We start from the raw sequence: 20,286 nt of genomic DNA on the forward strand, positions 1-20,286 counted from the left end.
TTAATAGGTATTAAATTGTAAATAATTAGACATGAATAACTTGAGCTTACTGCATAATATTATACTACAGTATAGTTCTGAGTAACCAGGCACCTAATTCTCTTTCTTTAGACAATACTTTCTTTAAAGATGCATTTTGGGGTCAACTTGAAGGAAAAGCAGCTGTGAAATGTAAAAGTGAGGTCAGAGGTCAAATGTGACAGAATGTATGGATGCAAACTATAATGTGATGTTTAGAATCACCATATACTAGTATCCTTTCTTAAATGTTGCTAATACAAAAAAAAAAGAAACAGAGTTTAAAGATAAAAGACATTTTATGAAAGTTTTACCTTGTTTGACCTTGAAGGTCAATGATCCAAAGTGACCTGATATTTAGAATCCCCATATATCATTCCCTTTATGCCTATATGATGTCTGAATAAACAATGGCAGTAAGAAACCTAGTTTTAAATAGCTCTATATAGCGTTACTATCACTTTGACCTTCAGATCCGTCTATTGACCTGGATGGAGAGGTCAGAGGTCAAATATGACATGATATTTTAAGTCTTTATACAGTATTTTCTGTATGTTGACAATACACACCACACTTTTAAGAATCATAGTTTCAAAGTTATAAGGTTTTCTGTCCATTTTTGACCAATAAATCACTAAGTTGACCTTGAAGACCTTGGTGGGTGTAAGACAAATGTTAATGGATTGTTAACATGATCCCACTCTACAGTCCCATAAAGTTTTATCAGAATTCATTCAAAACTTTTAGCTATCATGTTTACAGACAGAAAAAATGACACACACACAAACACTACCAAAAACATAACCTTCTTGGCAGAGACAATAAATAATTCACATTAAATGGAAACAGAGACCATGTGCCCAATGCAAAGGTTGTGCATTTTGAACATAGTATAAGAAAAATATAAAACATAGAGGAAAGACAAAAAGTTTGCCAATGACCTTCCTCCTTTTTTTAAAAAATATTTTTAAAAATCTCCTTTTAAGAATAGCTTTGTAAACAAACTTGAATGAAAGCTGTTGCACTGCAAATATGTATGTGAACAGTGCTGACAGCAATATGCACTTGGAAGTTTCAGGGTAATGTATCCAGTAACCCCAGCTGCTTTCCTGTGAACCACCTGGTTTGGGGGAATCACAGCTCTCTTACTTTCACTTTTACTTTCATAAGACGGGTGTAAGGGTGATTGTTGAAGCGTGTGTGTGTGTGTGTGTGTGTGTGTGTGTGTGTGTGTGTGTGTGTGTGTGAGCGTGTGTGTGTGTGTGTGTGTGTGTGTGTGTGTGTGTGTGTGTGAGAGAGAGAGAGAGTGAGAGAGAGCACTGGATTTAATCAGCATCATCAGACTAAATCTATATTGATCCCTGCTACCTTTGATATAAAGCTCAAAAACTCACTAGCACCAGTCCAACTGCAAATGCAGCACAATGCTCTCTTACTTTCACTTCTGTGGCAGGGGTGTGGGGGTGTGGGGGTGTAAGGATCATGTGACCGTTCTCTGATCTCAGTATATATAAGACTGTGATAATTTCTGACAAGACAGCAGCATCTACACAGACCAGGCTGAGCTGAGGAAAACACAACAAAAGGTGGGTTTAAATAACATGATAAAGTGTTTTGAGTTCACTTAGAGCAAATTTTGCTCTCTGGTGACTCTGAAGGCTAATTAAGGGTGATGTGAGGCTATCTTGTGCATGTATCAAAGGTACAGATAGAAGAGACGATGTAGATGACACAGACATTCAGCAGCTTAAACCTGTAACCAGGACATTTCCTCTGCAGGTTGAACTGACTTTTGTAAGAAGTTTTTTGTTTTGTTATTTATGCACACACACTTGCATTTAGAGTTTAATTCAGTGCAATTATTTATGTGACTGTTGTAGTTTAAAGGTGTGTAGTTGTGTAAGACGTTTGTTTTTTTTTACTAACTTTTAAAAATTAAATTACAACTTTCCATTTTCTATTATGCTCAGGTTCATAGAGGAAACACTGGTAGTAATAAATTACGAGTAAATGGTAAGGGACGAACAAGATGGTGCTTTTGTGTGCTGAATTGTGTGCATGTCTATATCCAGACTGACAACAAGGCAGTGTTTTTGCACCATTCAGGCAGCCTCAGCTGCTGAAGAATGAACTCACATTACTATATACTGTAATTTCATTTCATATTCAAGTTGTCACGATGAGGGGCTGTGAGGGGGAGAGGACCCAAATGCAGGACTGACACAGACAGACTTAAACTAAAAACTGGTTTATTATCAAACTCGAATAATACAAAATACGAAATCTCAACCAAGGCCAAAAATCAACTGGAAGCCTGGGAGAAAACGAAAAACAAAACACACACAGCTTAAGTGGAACACTGGGGAGAATAATGACGACAACGTGACAAAGAACACATGGAAACTGAGGGCTTAAATACACAATGGGTAATCAGGGGAAGAGGAAACAGCAGGGCACAGCAGGTGAGGCAAATGAAACTAACAACACAGAGGAAGCAAAACTAAACACAAAGCACAGGGAAACCAGACTGTCAAAATAAACAGGAAGTGACTAACCAAGGAACATGCTGACTTAACACGGGGAACAGGCACACAGACTCAGGACAGAGACGCAGACTAGTCACAACACTAGGAGACACAAGGAAACCAGGAATAACTGAGGGCAAAAATACAAAAGACAACAAAACATGACTCGAGAAACAGAAACAATACCAAGAAAACATAAAACACTGGGCCACCGGCCCAGGACATGACACAAGTAGGATAAAGAAAGTAGGAAACACCCCCTAAACTAGCATTTCTCATACATTATACTTTTTCCATGGACTGTTACATGTTGTGCTTTGATTATTTCAAATAGCTTTGAAATGTGAAGTTACATTTTTGGGCATTTTTCTGTGACTGTAAAAATGAACAGAAGATAAGATGGAAGAAAACAGTGATGACACAGCAGCTGGAGGGGCGGGGGAACCTGAAACCGAATCTGTGACTAAGACCAAGGGTAATCTGAAATTCTAAAAATAACATTTGTTAAGAATATTGATGATGCCACTGATTTTATAATTTATCCTACAGTTTTCTTTTTTATCTTTATACAGCTTTGACATCGCCAACTCTGTAGTATAACCTAGTGATGTTCTTGTGTTTGTTTCAGAGCTGCCTGAGCTCACACTTGTGTTACTTGGTGACACAAACTCCATCGAGATCGTACCAAAAAACATCTTACTTGACCATGAAGACCAAACAAATGTGGAACAGTTTTCATCCAAACTGTATGATTTCTGTGGTCGGCACATTGCTGTCATTAACCTGCTTGGGCTCCAAAATACTGACAAAATCTTATTAAATGAGGGAAATCATGTCTTTCTCTTACTGTTACCATATGGCCAGCATAACAGCCAGTACAGCTCAGCAGTGCAGCAGCTAGAAAAAGCTTTTGGGGAAGGAATTCTCTCTTATGTAATGACAGTTGTGACTCATGAGCCAGGTGATAAATGTGAAAGTGCACTGACAGACCTGAAAACTAACAGCAGTTTTGCTGAAAAAAGGTTCCACACATGTACCAGAAGCATGACGGACGCAAACGAGATTATAGATCTGTTAGAAAAAATAGATGCCATGGTCTCTGAAAACAGTCTCCACAGTAGACACGAAGAGCAGAGAGAATACCTGGACCACAGATGTGACAAGGAAAAAGGGATCGGAAATGGTGAGATTTTATGTCAATAACTGGAAAAATAGGTTAAAGCCTTAATTTGATCATTTTTGAGAAAATATTGGTAATTTTTACGGGTGGGACTCGATTAAAAAAAATAATCTAATTAATTATAAGCTTTGTAATTAATTAATCGAAATTAATCGCATTTTAATCACATTTCAATATTTAACATGAGAAATATGAATTCAAGTTTGGTTGATGAATGAATCAGTCTATATAACCTTAAACTTCAAAATTTTGTTTATTTTCCCACCAGTCTACTACACAGACCAACGAAGGGCATTAGTGCTCCTGTGATAAACTCCTGAAATTAAAGTTAAGCATCATAACTAGATAGTTTTATTCAACATTAATGTCTCAATTAATATAGTTGGAAATTAATCATTAGCTCAGCTGTATTCCTTGATGCTGAAATGTGGTATGCTTGTTTTAACAGCTTATTTTGAATTAAAGATTTAAAATCAAACCACAAAAAGGAGCAAAAGTTCGTTCTCCGTTTAACCAGCTGTTTTTACACAGCTGTGCTTCGCACTGTCACGGTTACTAGGTAACATGAGCTACGCAGAGGTGAGGGCAGGCGACTCTGATATGAAGGCTAGCTGCTCACTTCCTCCCTTTGCGGTCTTCGTGGGCTGTGAAGGATGTGGCCCCTTAATTTGGACACAGCTCCTCATCATTCTTATCACATTGTGCATCAATATAATCTGTATGCCTGGAACTCGTGCACTGAGAAACGTTCCACGGTGTAAACTGCGATTAAAATACATTAAAATTTTTAGTTGGTTATTTTCCCCGTAATTAATTAATCGAAATTAATGCGTTAAAGTCCCACCCCTAGTAATTATATCTGTAGAATTTTGTTTTTTGTAAGAAAACAGTTCAAAAAAAAAAAAAGGAAAGAAAAGAAAAGAAAGGAAATTCCATATATCTGCAAGGTATTTCATCAGCTTTATAAGTGTAGGTACTATTAAATTGTCTGATACTTAAAATACAGGTAATCTCAGTTTCTTCTAAGATATTTTGCACTAACAACCTACAGTATTTTGCAAGACTTATATATATATATATATATATGAATATTTAATATTTTAATACTGGTAAAAAAAACAAACTTGACCTTGTTTTACACTAATGAGCTACAATATTTTGTTTTTTAAAATATTTTATGAGGACTTCATTTTCCATTTATCCTTCTACAATACACATTGAATCTGAAATTACATCATACAGTATAAGTTACAAAATAAACCAAGAAAAAAATACTATAGTTAAAAAAAATAATAATAACAACAACAATAAGTCCTTTAAAATATGCATTTTCCTTTTAGACAAGCAGATGAAGAAATAAAATTTACACATATAATGAATTATATGTAGGACGCTTAGGTGACTATTGCCTCATAAAACCATGACAGTACAATTTTGTTCTTCTTACATGATCCTGCATTAGAAGTGATGGAGAATATGGCTGACAGGGAAAAGGTAAGATTCTCTTTTTTGATGTACTTGATCATCAGTGCAGCAATAAGCACTTTATTTTTTAAAACTTTATGTTTTCATTTGAAATGTATTCTCACTGAAAAGTTCTGGTTTTGAAAGATAAAAGTTTTTTTGTATTTTTTTTTCAAATCAGTCTAACACTGTGAATAATTGGGCTTGACTGCTGTCTTTTTCTTTTGTGCCCATTTATCCTAACTATACTGCTTGCACTGTAACCAGATGTACACATGTGAATACACAGATGGACAAACAGGCATCTGTATATATCTTAATATGTAATACAGTAATCCCTCACTTATCGCGGGTGTTACGTTCCAGGACCACCCGCGATAAGTGAAAATCCGTGAAGTAGGGATGCTATATTTATTTTAATACTTATACATTATTTTAGTAGTTATACACTATTTTAAGTTTTTATAAACCCTCCCCACACACTTATACACCAAATATATACATTACTGTACAACACGCACTACGCATATGAAGAACGAGTACCGCAAAAACCCGCGAAACAGCGAAAATACCGAAATAAATATTTTTACACTAATATTGATGGAAAACCCGCGAAACAACGAGTCCATGAAAAGCGAACCGCGAAGTAGCGAGGGATTACTGTACTCAATACCTACTAACATGCGTCCAACACACACACACACACACACACACACGCTTCAACAATCACCCTTACACCCCTCTTATGAAAGTAAAAGTGAAAGTAAGAGAGCTGTGATTCCCCCAAACCAGGTGGTTCACAGGAAAGCAGCTGGGGTTACTGGATACATTACCCTGAAACTTCCAAATGCATATTGCTGTCAGCACTGTTCACGTACATATTTGCAGTGCAACAGCTTTCATTCAAGTTTGTTTACAAAGCTATTCTTAAAAGGAGATTTTTAAAAATATTTTTTAAAAAAAGGAGGAAGGTCATTGGCAAACTTTTTGTCTTTCCTCTATGTTTTATATTATGTTCTTCTACTATGTTCAAAATGCACAACCTTTGCATTGGGCACATGGTCTCTGTTTCCATTTAATGTGAATTATTTATTGTCTCTGCCAAGAAGGTTATGTTTTTGGTAGTGTTTGTGTGTGTGTCATTTTTTCTGTCTGTAAACATGATAGCTAAAAGTTTTGAATGAATTCTGATAAAACTTTATAGGACTGTAGAGTGGGATCATGTTAACAATCCATTAACATTTGTCTTACACCCACCAAGGTCTTCAAGGTCAACTTAGTGATTAATTGTCATAAATGGACAGAAAACCTTATAACTTTGAAACTATGATTCTTAAAAGTATGTATTGTCAACATACAGAAAATACTGTATAAAGACTTAAAATATCATGTCATATTTGACCTCTGACCTCTCCATCAAGGTCAATAGACGGATCTCAAGGTCAAAGTGATAGTAACGGTATATAGAGCTATTTAAAACTAGGTTTCTTACTGCCATTGTTTATTCAGACATCATATAGGCATAAAGGGAATGATATGTGGGGATTCTAAATATCAGGTCACTTTGGATCATTGACCTTCAAGGTCAAACAAGGTAAAACTTTCATAAAATGTCTTTTATCTTTAAACTCTGTTTCTTTTTTTTTTTGTATTAGCAACATTTAAGAAATGATACTAGTATATGGTGATTCTAAGCATCACATTATAGTTTGCATCCATACATTCTGTCACATTTGACCTCTGACCTCACTTTTACATTTCACATCTGCTTTTCCTTCAAGTTGACCCCAAAATGCATCTTTAAAGAAAGTATTGTCACTGTGAATAACTGGCCTTGAGTGCTTTCTTTATTTTTTGTGCCCATTTATTCTAAATATACTGCTTGCACTGTATCTTAATATGTAATACTCAGTACCTACTAACATACGTCCAACACACACACACACACACACACACACACACACACACACACACACACACACACACACACACACACACACACACACACACACACACACACACACACACATTTATATGAATTGGTGAGTGTGTCCAAACTTTTGACTGGTATTGTGTATATATTCCATCATTTTCTCAGTTTGTATCTTCGAATTCAGTTTTCATTTCCATCTAACAGTGTAGCAACTTTTCATTCCTTAAAACATTACCCAGTCATATCAGTGTAAAGTTTGGAGGCAAACTTGTATTTCACTTAATTTATGGGGATGTGGTTACAGAGCTAACTATATACATATTTGCATTTATATTTGGTGTTAATATGTTTTTGGTACGTACATGTTTGGATGTTTATTTATGCACCTTTCAGTGCAGTTTTAATACCATGATGAACCTACCTCTGTGGTTTTCCCACATTTGCATAAGGCTAGAAGTTTCTGGCTTCTGATTGGTTGTATAAGTCACCCAGGACGTTCAAACAAGGAAGTTATAATATACACAAGTGTGGAGGAGTAAACAAAGAAGCTGTTGAGAAAATTCTCTGTCTCCATTGTGCTGTTTATTTTAGCTGAGAGAGAATTAGTGTCATATAATGTACTTTCACGTTACATCAGTATAGATATCCAGTAAGATTTTTTTTTCCCGTTGAAATCTGACATATTTTCAATGTTCCTTCAATTATTTTCAGCAGTATATAATATAGGATTTTTCTACATTGTAGTCTGTATTTTTCTTCCATTTTTATTTTTTGTATTTTTTAAAACCTGAAAAGTTCAGGTTTTAAAAGATAAAAAGTGGAACTGCATATTTTTTTTTACTTTTTTTGTTTTTTTGTCCTTTTCAAAGAAGTTTATCACTGTGAATAACTGTTCTTGACTGCTGTATTTTTCTTTTGTCCCCATTACTTCATACCATACTGTTGATCCTAAACAGTTTAACTAGATACACTCACATGAATACACACATGTACACACTAGGATCTGTACATGTCTGTTATTTGGCATTGGTCTTAGGTTTTGCTGCATCTGTTTATTCCTGCTTGATCCACTCTGCTTCTATGATAATGTGAATTTCCCATCTGTGTGACTGCTACAGGCTATGGTATCTTTATCTTATCTTAAATGAACTAAAGCTGATGATGTTTTTCATAGTGTGAGTCACTGAATGGGCCTGGTGTTGCTGAACACTCACAGAAGAAAGATGACAGCACAGGAGGAAAAGGTGGACACAAGCCTGTATCAGCTGAAACTGAGGAGAGAGGTAACATCTCAGTGAAGAATTACATGACAAACATCTCTCTTTGTTTTTGTCTACATTGTGACAACGAGTGATGGTATAGTTACCTTGAAAAAGTAGTCCAACTACTGATTACTCCTTTAAAAAGTAACTTAGTTAACTGATTACTTAATTTTAGAAGTAACTAAGTTAGATTACAAGTTACTTTATTAGTTACTTTCAACAGCGGCCGGTCTTGTGCCAAAAAGTGATCGTCTGTAATAAAGTGATTCAGATGTTTCTGTGCGTTTTTGTGTGTAATGTCTTTGCTTATATTGGTAAATAGAGTACAGTCAACATGATTTATGAAGGGCTTATATATAAAATGCAGAAATAACCTGTTTTTCAACAATCTTTAGAAGTCTGTGTTATTGTACCGACATTATAATCAATCCAGAGCTTTTTGGCCACTTCAAATATCTTTATAGAACTGTGATGTTATATTTGTGATTTCTGCAGCCTTTTGAACCAGATTTCTGTTTAAAAATACATTTTTAATGTCAGACAGTTTTTACCTTAAAAAAAAACAAATATATAAAAGTCACTTTGCCAAAAACTGAGTGCAGCTTCTACCTTGTGATAGAAATGCTGTTTCTCACTCAAAATGACCTGATATCATTCATGAGAGATATGTTTGATATATGCTTCACAGATTATAGGTCAACAAGTTAAATACAGGGAATGATTTTTTGGCAACTACCGAAAATTGCTGATTGGCAGACGATCACTTTTTGGCACAATACCAGCCTCTACTACATAGTGTATTAGAGGGCTTTTCAACTTTTTCAGCTCTCCCCCACTTAGTGGTTTTTACTGAAGTCCAGCTTTTGTTGTTTGGGTGCTGGGGGCCTCCTGCATTAGCCACAGCTCTGCTTCGCTCCACCTGTTGCGACTCGCTCTGTAAGTTTGACTGCGCCGTGACTCCAGATGTTTCCTCATGTTTGACGTAGTGTTTTTGAAGCTACATAGCACTTTGTCGCCAGCACAGAGTGCACAACTGACCTTGATATTGTCATCTTTACCTGACACAAACTCACAATAGTGCCTGTATTTCAGCTAGAAAACGCGCATCTCTCTCCTCCCTCCACTGTTTATATTTGTGTAGCTGTGCTGTTCATGCTGAAAATGGGACTTAACTGTCGCATCTGCCAGATATCACTCCCCGAGACGCAAGAAGAAAGCAAAAATTTATCTTTGTACTGAGGAAAATGGCAAAAATAGTAACGCACAGTGACTTGGATAAGTAACTTTAATCTGATTACTGGAATGCAAATAGTAACGCGTTAGATTACTCGTTACCGAGAAAAAGTAGTCGGATTAGAGTACAGTAATCCCTCGATACGTCGCAGTTCGCTTTTCGCGGGTTTTCAGTCAATATTAGTGTAAAATATTTATTGAGGTATTTTCGCTGTTTCGCGGGTTTTTGCGGTACTCGTTCTTCACATGCATAGTACGTGTTGTACAGTAATGTATATATTTGGTGTATAAGTGTGTGGGGAGGGTTTATAAAAACTTAAAATAGTGTATAACTACTAAAATAATGTATAAGTATTAAAATAAATATAGCATCCCTACTTCACGGATTTTCACTTATCGCGGGTGGTCCTGGAACGTAACACCCGCGATAAGTGAGGGATCACTGGTGACAACAGTAAGTGCAACTCTGCTATATACTGCAAGAAGATAGAACACAAATACACGAGGTAATGAGGGAAGCGTAAACAGGAGGGAAACTAAACACAGCTGAACACGATTGAGATAAATGGACAGGAAGTAAAACTATATGTGAGAATATGATTAGAAAAGTAAAAGAGGAAATACATGAAGATAAATGTAAATGGCAGCAACAACAACAACAAAAATCTAACTGAATCCTTAATAAACAAGAATTTTAAATCCCAAAACTGAAAAATCTGGGTCCAAGACAGACGACTTTTTTGTTTTACACCTAATGATTACAGTATTTTGTTATTTTTTGAAAACTTGTTTTTGTCAATGAACCAGTGATCCAAAAGGGAAAAAAATGTTCATTTAGCAAAAAAATTGTGCAATGTTATTTTCCTTTTAGGCAAGAAGATGAAGAAATAAAATTTATGCATATAATGAATATGTAGTTGGATGCTTGGGTGACTCCTATCTGATAAAACTGTGACCTGATGCAATCTATTCTTCTTCTTACATGATACTGCATTAGAAGAGATGGAGAATACAACTGACAGAGTGAAGGTAAGACTTTTTTTTTATATGCTTTACTCATCATTATAGTAATAAGCACTTTATTTTTTATAACTATCTATTTTCAGTAGCTAATAAAGGCTATGGTAGCTTTATCTTATCATAGATGAACTAAAGCTGACCTTGATGATGTTTTTCATAGGGCAAGCCATTAAATGGGCCTGGTGTTGCTGAACACTCACAGAAGAACAATGGCAGCACAGGAGGAGAGGGTGGACACAAGCCTGCAACAGCTGAAACTGAGGAGAGAGGTAACACCTCTGTAACCCAGGTTACAAATATTGCAGTAATGCAATAGAAAATCGTCACACTAAATTACATTAAATATTAAGTTTTAATTATATAATTTATGTTGCAGATAACTTGTAAAAGAAGGTTGAAACATTAGTATTAAGCTCACCAAACAAAAAGTGAGTTGTGGGTATGCCCCTTTAACGTGCCCTTCCCCCCTCTTCCTGTGAGCGTAGTGTTGGAGGAAAAAACAGTTAGCGATACCAGAGAGGTGATGTAGCTGTGTGGATCGAGAATATTTTCCCTGGAAATACGGAGGTTTTCTGATCCAAAGGGAAATCAGTGACTATTGAGAGCCTAAGAACAATAACCAGAGAAGTTTTGGTGAGTTTCATGATGTTTCTTTTGTATTTGAGAAAAGTGTGTTTTAGACGAGCAAATGGAGTAAACGAGACCCCGAAGTTAATCGGTAAAAGTGGAAAACTGATCGCTTTAATGATAACGTTGTGTTTTGAGTTAATGTGCATAACCAAACGTGAATATGTGTATAGCTTATGTTAAGATTTAAGTGTGCGTTTCATTGCAAACGATGTTAGCCGCGAGAGGAAAAAAGCTGCCGCCATTTTCCTTTCCTTTCTCTTCTCACAAGGAGGCAGAAAGAGTGTATTCTGTTCTTGTAATGATTCCTATATAGTAAATTAAGTTTTCTGCATGGCCTGTTATGCAGGCCAGGTTTTTAGTGTGTGCTTCAGTTGTCGGGAAGAGCTTTCTGGGTGTCGGACGAGGCCTGGATCTCTCTCTCCCTTTTCTTCGTGCGGTGGCTGCAGACGACCCGCACACACACACACAGGATATTGGATGGCGAGCCTGACCCATGAGACTCGAGCTTAAAGACTGACAGCAACCGGATCGACAGAATACGGTTTGATATTGCTCATATAGTGAGACAATTTTGTGTGCTTCTGCTTGCTGCTTTATGGCAGCAGGATTCCGGATCTCCCCTTTTCTGATCTGAATTGAACTATTGAACTGAACTGGATCAATCTGAATTGAACTATTGAACTGAACTGGATCAATCTGAATCGAACTATTGAACTGAACTGGATCAATCTGAATCGAACTATTGAACTGAACTGAATTAATCTGAAACTGTTGAACTGAATCCAAGTTATTGTATTGAATACTGTTATATTTCATGCTGTTGTTGTGTTAAGTGGGTTCTACTCATACTCAATTGGTATTCTGAGTTAAGTGCAATCTATTTGACATTAATTGTAAGTGTTCCTGTTTAATGCTTTTTGTTTTATTAAAAGTGCCGGCTTTCCATTTAAGGGTCCCTGGTTCTGGTCTCTTCACTGTGCTTTGCTCCACTGCTCCAGCGAACCTAGAACTGGTCCAGTAGCTCATACATCTGTCTGATTGTGACACAAGTGCTACATATAAAGTGGCGAGCCAGCCAGGAGCGGTTCAGCGAGTACAGTGCTAGAGATCAGAGACCTTCAAAGTGAGTAAAACATGGAAGTCGTGCAGCAGAGTAATGTGAAAATTCCCAATTCAGTGATAGTCAGTGGGTTGTCTGGTACAGAAGCTGATGAAGAACTGTTTGATTTCCTCAAGCAGTATGGTTCCATACAAAGAATAATACCAGTAAACACCCCAGGTACAGATCGAGGTAAGCAGGTCATCGTGGAATATGTACATGGCACAGCTGTTCAGTCATTATCATCTTTGTTGCCACACAAGGTGTTATCTAAGACACTGACAGACGTTCTGTATCTTATTGAGGCCCTACCTGCTGTATACACACCAGTAGTCAGTAAGACAGCTACACAGACTTACCTTGCAGAGCTAAGAGACATAGCCAAACAGACTGGTAAAGATTTTGCCACTGTTTTAAGAGAAGAACTCACTTCCATCGGTAAAGCTGTTGACTCTGACAACACAGACACCCAAGCAGAGCACATGGAACCAGACCTACCTGACACTCCAGACTCACATGTCCCAGTGGCTGCTGTGCAAGTTAGTTCTCAACCTTGTGGTGCTCCAGAACAGCAGATTCAGCCACCGGGGTGGAGTTGGTCCCCACCACCAGTGCCTAGCGAGAAAAGGGCAACTGCTCTAAGCTTTGCTGATGTCAGTCCGCCTGAACTACAGAAGGTAATAGTGGAGCATATAGTGCGGACAGAAGATGCTGCTACACAGATGATGCACAACTCCCCAAGACTCAGGCCTTTTTCTGGGCGGTGCCCTCGTCCCAGCAATGAAGTAGATTACGAGACTTGGCGGTCTAATGTTGAACTTCTTTTAAAAGATACCAGACAACCAGATCTTCAGAAGGCACGGCGACTTTTGGAAAGTCTGTCGTCCCCTGCTATTGACATAGTGAAACATCTGACATTCGAATCACCTCCCAGTGTGTACTTAGAAATCCTCGACTCTGCCTATGGTACAGTTGAGGATGGTGATGATCTCTTTGCAAAGTACCTCAATACCATGCAAAATCATGGTGAGGAGCCCTCAACCTACCTCCAGCGATTACAGGTGATGTTGAATACCACCTTCAGGAGGGGAGGTATAGGTGCAGGAGACCTTGACAGACAACTTCTCAAGCAGTTTATAAGAGGATGTTGGGACAATCATTTAATAGCTGAACTACAGCTGGAGCAAAAGAAGCAAAATCCACCCACCTTTGCAGGACTGCTTCTCCTGCTTCGCACTGCAGAAGATAAGCGTGCTTCCAAAGCATCCCGCATGAAACAGCACTTAAGTGCTTCAAGGCCAAGAGTGCTTTCGCACTACCAAGGCGTTGCTCCATGTAGCCTAGAAACATACCCTCCGTCACTTTCAGTAGACCACTCTACACCTGAAATCCAGCACATAAAGAAGCAGATTGCTGATCTGCAGTCTCAGCTCACACGGTTCACTCAGAAAAGTAGTGAAAGAGCTGAAAAGACACAACCTCTCAAGCTAAAAGCTCCCAACTCAACAACAGTCAAACCCCCGCTTGACAGCTCAAGGTTGCATAAGATCCAAGCCCCTGACCAAGTCACAAACAACTCAAGAAACCGACCTAAAGCCTGGTATTGCTTTAGGTGTGGTGAAGATGGGCATATCAAACCACAATGTGAAAGTGAACCAAATCCCTCTTTAGTGGCTTTAAAAAGGAGGCAACTGAAGGAAAGACAACTAGCATGGGACACTAGGAAAGGGATCACAGATTGTGACACTTTAAACTAGAAGCAGTTTCCATTGAGGGACAAATGGAGACTGAAGCACAGGTAAAATGTCCCAAAAAAGGACGACGCTCATCTAGTGTGCGCTCTAAGAGCAACAGACATTTGGTAACTTTGCCAAAAGGATTGGTTGGCGCAAAATGTACAGCACAGGTGATCATAGGAGATCAAGAATCTAGCTGTCTACTGGATACAGGTTCTCAAGTCACAACCGTCCCTAAATCGTTCTACCAGGAGAACTTGTCCAAATTACCAATTCATCCCTTAAATGACTTGCTAGAAGTAGAGGGAGCAAATGGTCAGAATGTGCCTTATCTTGGGTACGTTGAAACAACAGTCCGGTTTCCTAAGAGCTTATTGGGTGCAGACATTGACGTGCCAACCCTAGCCCTGATCGTACCCGATGTACGTCCAGGTTTTTCATCACCATTGATCGGCACCAATGCCTTAGATGTCTTTTATGAGCAGTACACAAACATTGCTTCCCAAACCCATCATTTACTTCCCTATGGCTACAAAGTGGTCTTAAAGACCTTGGAAGCCAGGAAAAGGCATCAGGCTGACTGTAGCCTGGCAGAAGTGAAACTGCGTAGCACGGACCCTCAAACCATTGAGGCTGGTCAGACAACAGTTTTGGAGGGGTCAATAAGCTGCCGAATCCGAAATGTTGGGAAGTGGGTGATGGTCGAATCTCCAAGGTCAACCTCCCTACCTGGCGGCTTACTAGTCACCGACGGGCTAGCAACCCTGCCATCCAAACTGCCATGCTGCATACCAGTGGTCCTCAAAAATGAGTCAGACCATGCTATTACTCTTTCACCAAAGACTGTGATAGCAGAAATACATGCCATTCAGAGTGTTCGGTCTATTGACCAAGGCAAAGTCCTTTCTGCCAATCCTGAGCACGAATCAAAGTTGAACTTTGACTTTGGAAACTCTCCCATACCCAGTGAGTGGAAGGAGAGAATAACTGACAAATTGAATTCCATGCCAGAGGTGTTTTCACACCACGATCTCGATTTTGGCCGCACCAATAAAATAAAACATCACATAAATCTTTGCGATGAGACACCTTTTAAACACAGAGCAAGGCCAATCCACCCTCAAGATATAGAGGCTGTACGTAACCACCTACAGCAACTTCTTGATGCAGAAGTCATCAGAGAATCTGAATCACCCTTCTCTTCTCCAATTGTGGTGGTCAAGAAAAAGAATGGTGATGTCAGACTCTGTATAGACTACCGAAAGCTGAATCTCCAAACGGTAAAGGACTCTTATGCCCTGCCTAACTTGGAGGAATCTTTTTCAGCATTGACTGGGTCCAAATGGTTCTCTGTTTTGGACCTCAAATCTGGTTTTTACCAGATAGAAATGGAAGAATCAGACAAGCACAAAACTGCGTTTGTCTGCCCCCTAGGATTCTTTGAATTCAATAGGATGCCTCAAGGGATCACGAATGCCCCAAGCACTTTCCAGAGGCTCATGGAGCGTTGCATGGGGGAGCTGAACTTGAAACAAGCATTGGTTTTTCTGGATGATCTCATTGTCTTCTCCTCAACATTGGAGGAGCATGAGGAAAGACTGCTGCGGGTTCTCTCCCGTCTGAAGGAGTATGGCCTGAAACTGTCTCCAGAAAAATGCAAGTTTTTCCAGAGCTCAGTGAAATACTTAGGCCACATTATCTCCGAAGAAGGCATTGAGACAGATCCTGAAAAGATTGCAGCTTTAAAAACCTGGCCAAAACCAAACAATCTGAAGGAGTTGAGAACATTCTTGGGCTTCTGTGGTTATTACCGCAGATTCATCAAGGACTATTCAAAGGTCGTGAAACCCCTCAATGAACTCACTGCAGGTTACCCACCCTCACGAAAACACTCTGGTGCCCATGCAGCAGCTGGGAAATACCACAATCCTAAAGACTCTTTTGGGAATAGATGGACTCTGGCTTGCCAAGAAGCATTTGACTCCATTATTGTGAAGTTAACTACTGCTCCTGTTCTAGGGTTTGCTGACCCTAAACTGCCTTATGTTCTGCACACAGACGCTAGCGTTTCAGGTCTTGGTGCCGCTCTTTACCAGGAGCAACAGGGCCAGAAGCGGGTTATAGCCTACGCAAGCCGGGGTTTGTCTAGATGTGAAACAAGGTACCCTGCCCACAAGTTGGAGTTTCTTGCCCTTAAATGGGCAGTAACTGAAAAATTCCAAGACTACCTTTATGGCAGTCCATTCCTGGTTGTCACTGATAGCAACCCGCTAACATATATTCTCACCTCTGCCAAGCTTGATGCTACAAGCTACAGATGGTTAGCAGCTCTGTCAACGTTCGATTTCCAGTTGCAGTACAGAGCAGGAAAGCAAAACCAGGATGCAGATGGGCTGTCCAGACGACCCCATGAAATCCAACCTGATGATATGCTGTCAAAGAAAGAGCTAGAAAGAATACAGCAGTTCACAAAGAGACATCTTAGTGAAAGTGCAGTCAAAGCCATATGTGAGAAGCATCTAGTCCATCATCTCTCGGCTGATAGGCCTGAAGAGCCAGTGCCTAGCACCTCTTTAGTCTTATCACTCGCTCACCATCCGAAAGCCATTCCAGAAAGCTTTCAGGATGAAGAGCAGCTTGGTGGCTTGCCTGTCATCCCTCACTTTACAGCATCTGAATTGAGGAGCAAACAGCAGGATGACGTGTGCATCCGAACAGTGCTCAACCAGATGGAGTCGGGGGAGAGACCTCCACCATCCCTCAGAACAGAAGCCCCTGAGCTGGGTCTTCTATTGAGAGAGTGGAATCGACTTATAGTCAGAGATGGTGTACTGTACCGAAAGCGACAAGAGGGCGCATCAACACAATATCAGTTAGTGTTGCCTGAAGAGTTGAGATCCTTAGTCCTAAAGAGTCTGCATGATGACATGGGACACATGGGTGTAGAGCGAACCATAGACCTAGTTCGCAAACGGTTTTACTGGCCTAAGATGGCCATTGAAGTAGAGAGCAAAATCAAAACTTGCGACCGCTGCATACGGCGCAAGGTTTCACCAGAAAAGGCTGCCCCACTTCTGAACATCATAGCTACACGCCCCCTTGAGCTTGTATGCATGGACTTTCTCACCTTAGAGCCAGACTCAAGTAACACCAAAGATATTCTGGTCATCACAGACCACTTTACAAAATATGCAGTGGCCATACCTACCCCGAACCAAAAGGCAAAGACTGTTGCCAAGTGTTTGTGGGAGCACTTTGTTGTTCATTATGGTATTCCAGAAAGACTCCATAGTGATCAAGGCCCAGACTTCGAGTCGCATATGATTAAGGAACTTTGTGAGTTGGCTGGTATTCAAAAGATACGTACTACACCATACCATCCAAGGGGGAATCCAGTTGAGCGTTTCAACAGGACCCTGTTGAATATGTTGGGTACGCTTGATAACAAGAAAAAGAGCCATTGGCGGGAATATGTCAAGCCTTTAGTACATGCTTATAACTGTACTAAGAATGAGGTCACTGGCTTCACCCCCTATGAACTTATGTTCGGGCGGCAACCAAGATTGCCGGTTGATTTGGCCTTCGGCCTACCAGTCACTCATCAGTCTGTGTCACACTCACAATATGTTCGCAGTCTGAAATCACACCTCGAAGAGAGCTACAGAGTAGCAACAGAAATGGCAAGGAAAACGGCAGATCGCAATAAAGCAAGATTTGACAAACAGGTTGTCGAATCCACTTTGGAAGCAGGTGACAGAGTTTTGGTTAGAAATGTTCGGCTCAGAGGCAAGAACAAGCTGGCTGACAAGTGGGAGTCAGATGTGTATATTGTAGTGAGACAGTCAGGTGACATTCCAGTCTATGTTGTGAGGCCTGAGACTAAAGATGGCCCATTAAGAACTCTCCACCGTGATTTGTTATTACCTTGTGGATTCCTTTCTGCTACCTCAGCTGAAATTGAGAACCCTGTAAAGGAAAAACCCAGGCGACCAAAGACTCGTCAGTACTCAAGGACTGACAATTCAGATCACTCAGAGGAGCGAGAATCTGATTCAGGAGATAGCTACCCTTTCCTCTATGGTTACAGGGATATAATGGTGGAAACTGCAGACCCCCGTCATACCCCTGTGGTTGGTCCATCACTTATGGTTGGCAGCACACCTGAACCACCTCATGTGCCTGTAGTTGAACAGGCCTCAGACATAGTTCCTCATTGCACCACTCCAAGAGCAACTGCTGTGACTAACCTACCCAATGTGAGCCTAGAGGATAGCACCTTGCACAAACTGAGTTCTTTGGAGGTAAATCCACCAGAAACCAACCCAGTCGAGAACGACACACTTGGAACAGACTCTGACGAGAGGACTTTCCCAGGCCAAGATGCTGAAACACACAGCCAATCTGAGGAAGATCGAGTTAGCACTCCTCCAGACACAAACCATGATGAAACTAGACAAACTGATCATACTGGAGACTGTGACAATGACTATTTAAGGAGATCTACCAGACGCAGAGTACCTGCACAGAGACTGACTTATCCCGAGCTGGGGAACCCATTGGTCACAGTAGTCCAATCATTATTCCACAGTTTAAGTGCAGTGATTACAGACTCTTTGAATGAGCCTACACAATCTAGAGTGTTGACAGTGTAATTATGTCATGCACAGGGACGTGCATGGGAAAAGGAGGGGAGGATGTAACCCAGGTTACAAATATTGCAGTAATGCAATAGAAAATCGTCACACTAAATTACATTAAATATTAAGTTTTAATTATATAATTTATGTTGCAGATAACTTGTAAAAGAAGGTTGAAACATTAGTATTAAGCTCACCAAACAAAAAGTGAGTTGTGGGTATGCCCCTTTAACGTGCCCTTCCCCCCTCTTCCTGTGAGCGTAGTGTTGGAGGAAAAAACAGTTAGCGATACCAGAGAGGTGATGTAGCTGTGTGGATCGAGAATATTTTCCCTGGAAATACGGAGGTTTTCTGATCCAAAGGGAAATCAGTGACTATTGAGAGCCTAAGAACAATAACCAGAGAAGTTTTGGTGAGTTTCATGATGTTTCTTTTGTATTTGAGAAAAGTGTGTTTTAGACGAGCAAATGGAGTAAACGAGACCCCGAAGTTAATCGGTAAAAGTGGAAAACTGATCGCTTTAATGATAACGTTGTGTTTTGAGTTAATGTGCATAACCAAACGTGAATATGTGTATAGCTTATGTTAAGATTTAAGTGTGCGTTTCATTGCAAACGATGTTAGCCGCGAGAGGAAAAAAGCTGCCGCCATTTTCCTTTCCTTTCTCTTCTCACAAGGAGGCAGAAAGAGTGTATTCTGTTCTTGTAATGATTCCTATATAGTAAATTAAGTTTTCTGCATGGCCTGTTATGCAGGCCAGGTTTTTAGTGTGTGCTTCAGTTGTCGGGAAGAGCTTTCTGGGTGTCGGACGAGGCCTGGATCTCTCTCTCCCTTTTCTTCGTGCGGTGGCTGCAGACGACCCGCACACACACACACAGGATATTGGATGGCGAGCCTGACCCATGAGACTCGAGCTTAAAGACTGACAGCAACCGGATCGACAGAATACGGTTTGATATTGCTCATATAGTGAGACAATTTTGTGTGCTTCTGCTTGCTGCTTTATGGCAGCAGGATTCCGGATCTCCCCTTTTCTGATCTGAATTGAACTATTGAACTGAACTGGATCAATCTGAATTGAACTATTGAACTGAACTGGATCAATCTGAATCGAACTATTGAACTGAACTGGATCAATCTGAATCGAACTATTGAACTGAACTGAATTAATCTGAAACTGTTGAACTGAATCCAAGTTATTGTATTGAATACTGTTATATTTCATGCTGTTGTTGTGTTAAGTGGGTTCTACTCATACTCAATTGGTATTCTGAGTTAAGTGCAATCTATTTGACATTAATTGTAAGTGTTCCTGTTTAATGCTTTTTGTTTTATTAAAAGTGCCGGCTTTCCATTTAAGGGTCCCTGGTTCTGGTCTCTTCACTGTGCTTTGCTCCACTGCTCCAGCGAACCTAGAACTGGTCCAGTAGCTCATACATCTGTCTGATTGTGACACAAGTGCTACACCTCAGTGAAGAATTAAATAACAGGCTTGTTTTTTTTTCTGTGAACTGCTTTCCACGTTGTAGAACTTGTAGCATACATCTCT

At 39.8% G+C, this 20,286-nt stretch overlaps 1 protein-coding gene across 1 annotated transcript in view; it reads left to right on the plus strand.

Annotated features, from left to right (window-relative positions):
• Window positions 1–2,935: 2,935 nt before the first annotated feature.
• Window positions 2,936–20,286, plus strand: part of LOC115784292 (interferon-induced very large GTPase 1-like) — a 30,536-nt gene continuing 13,185 nt past the window's right edge. The window contains exons 1-4 of the mRNA XM_030735458.1: window positions 2,936–3,018; window positions 3,172–3,726; window positions 4,283–4,302; window positions 8,295–8,414. Coding sequence (XP_030591318.1) covers window positions 2,943–3,018; window positions 3,172–3,726; window positions 4,283–4,302; window positions 8,295–8,414 — 771 coding nt within the window. The 5' untranslated portion in view covers window positions 2,936–2,942. The remainder of the gene's footprint in view (window positions 3,019–3,171; window positions 3,727–4,282; window positions 4,303–8,294; window positions 8,415–20,286) is intronic.

This window comes from Archocentrus centrarchus, chromosome 8, assembly GCF_007364275.1.
Source record: "Archocentrus centrarchus isolate MPI-CPG fArcCen1 chromosome 8, fArcCen1, whole genome shotgun sequence".
Taxonomy (NCBI): Eukaryota; Metazoa; Chordata; class Actinopteri; order Cichliformes; family Cichlidae; genus Archocentrus; species Archocentrus centrarchus.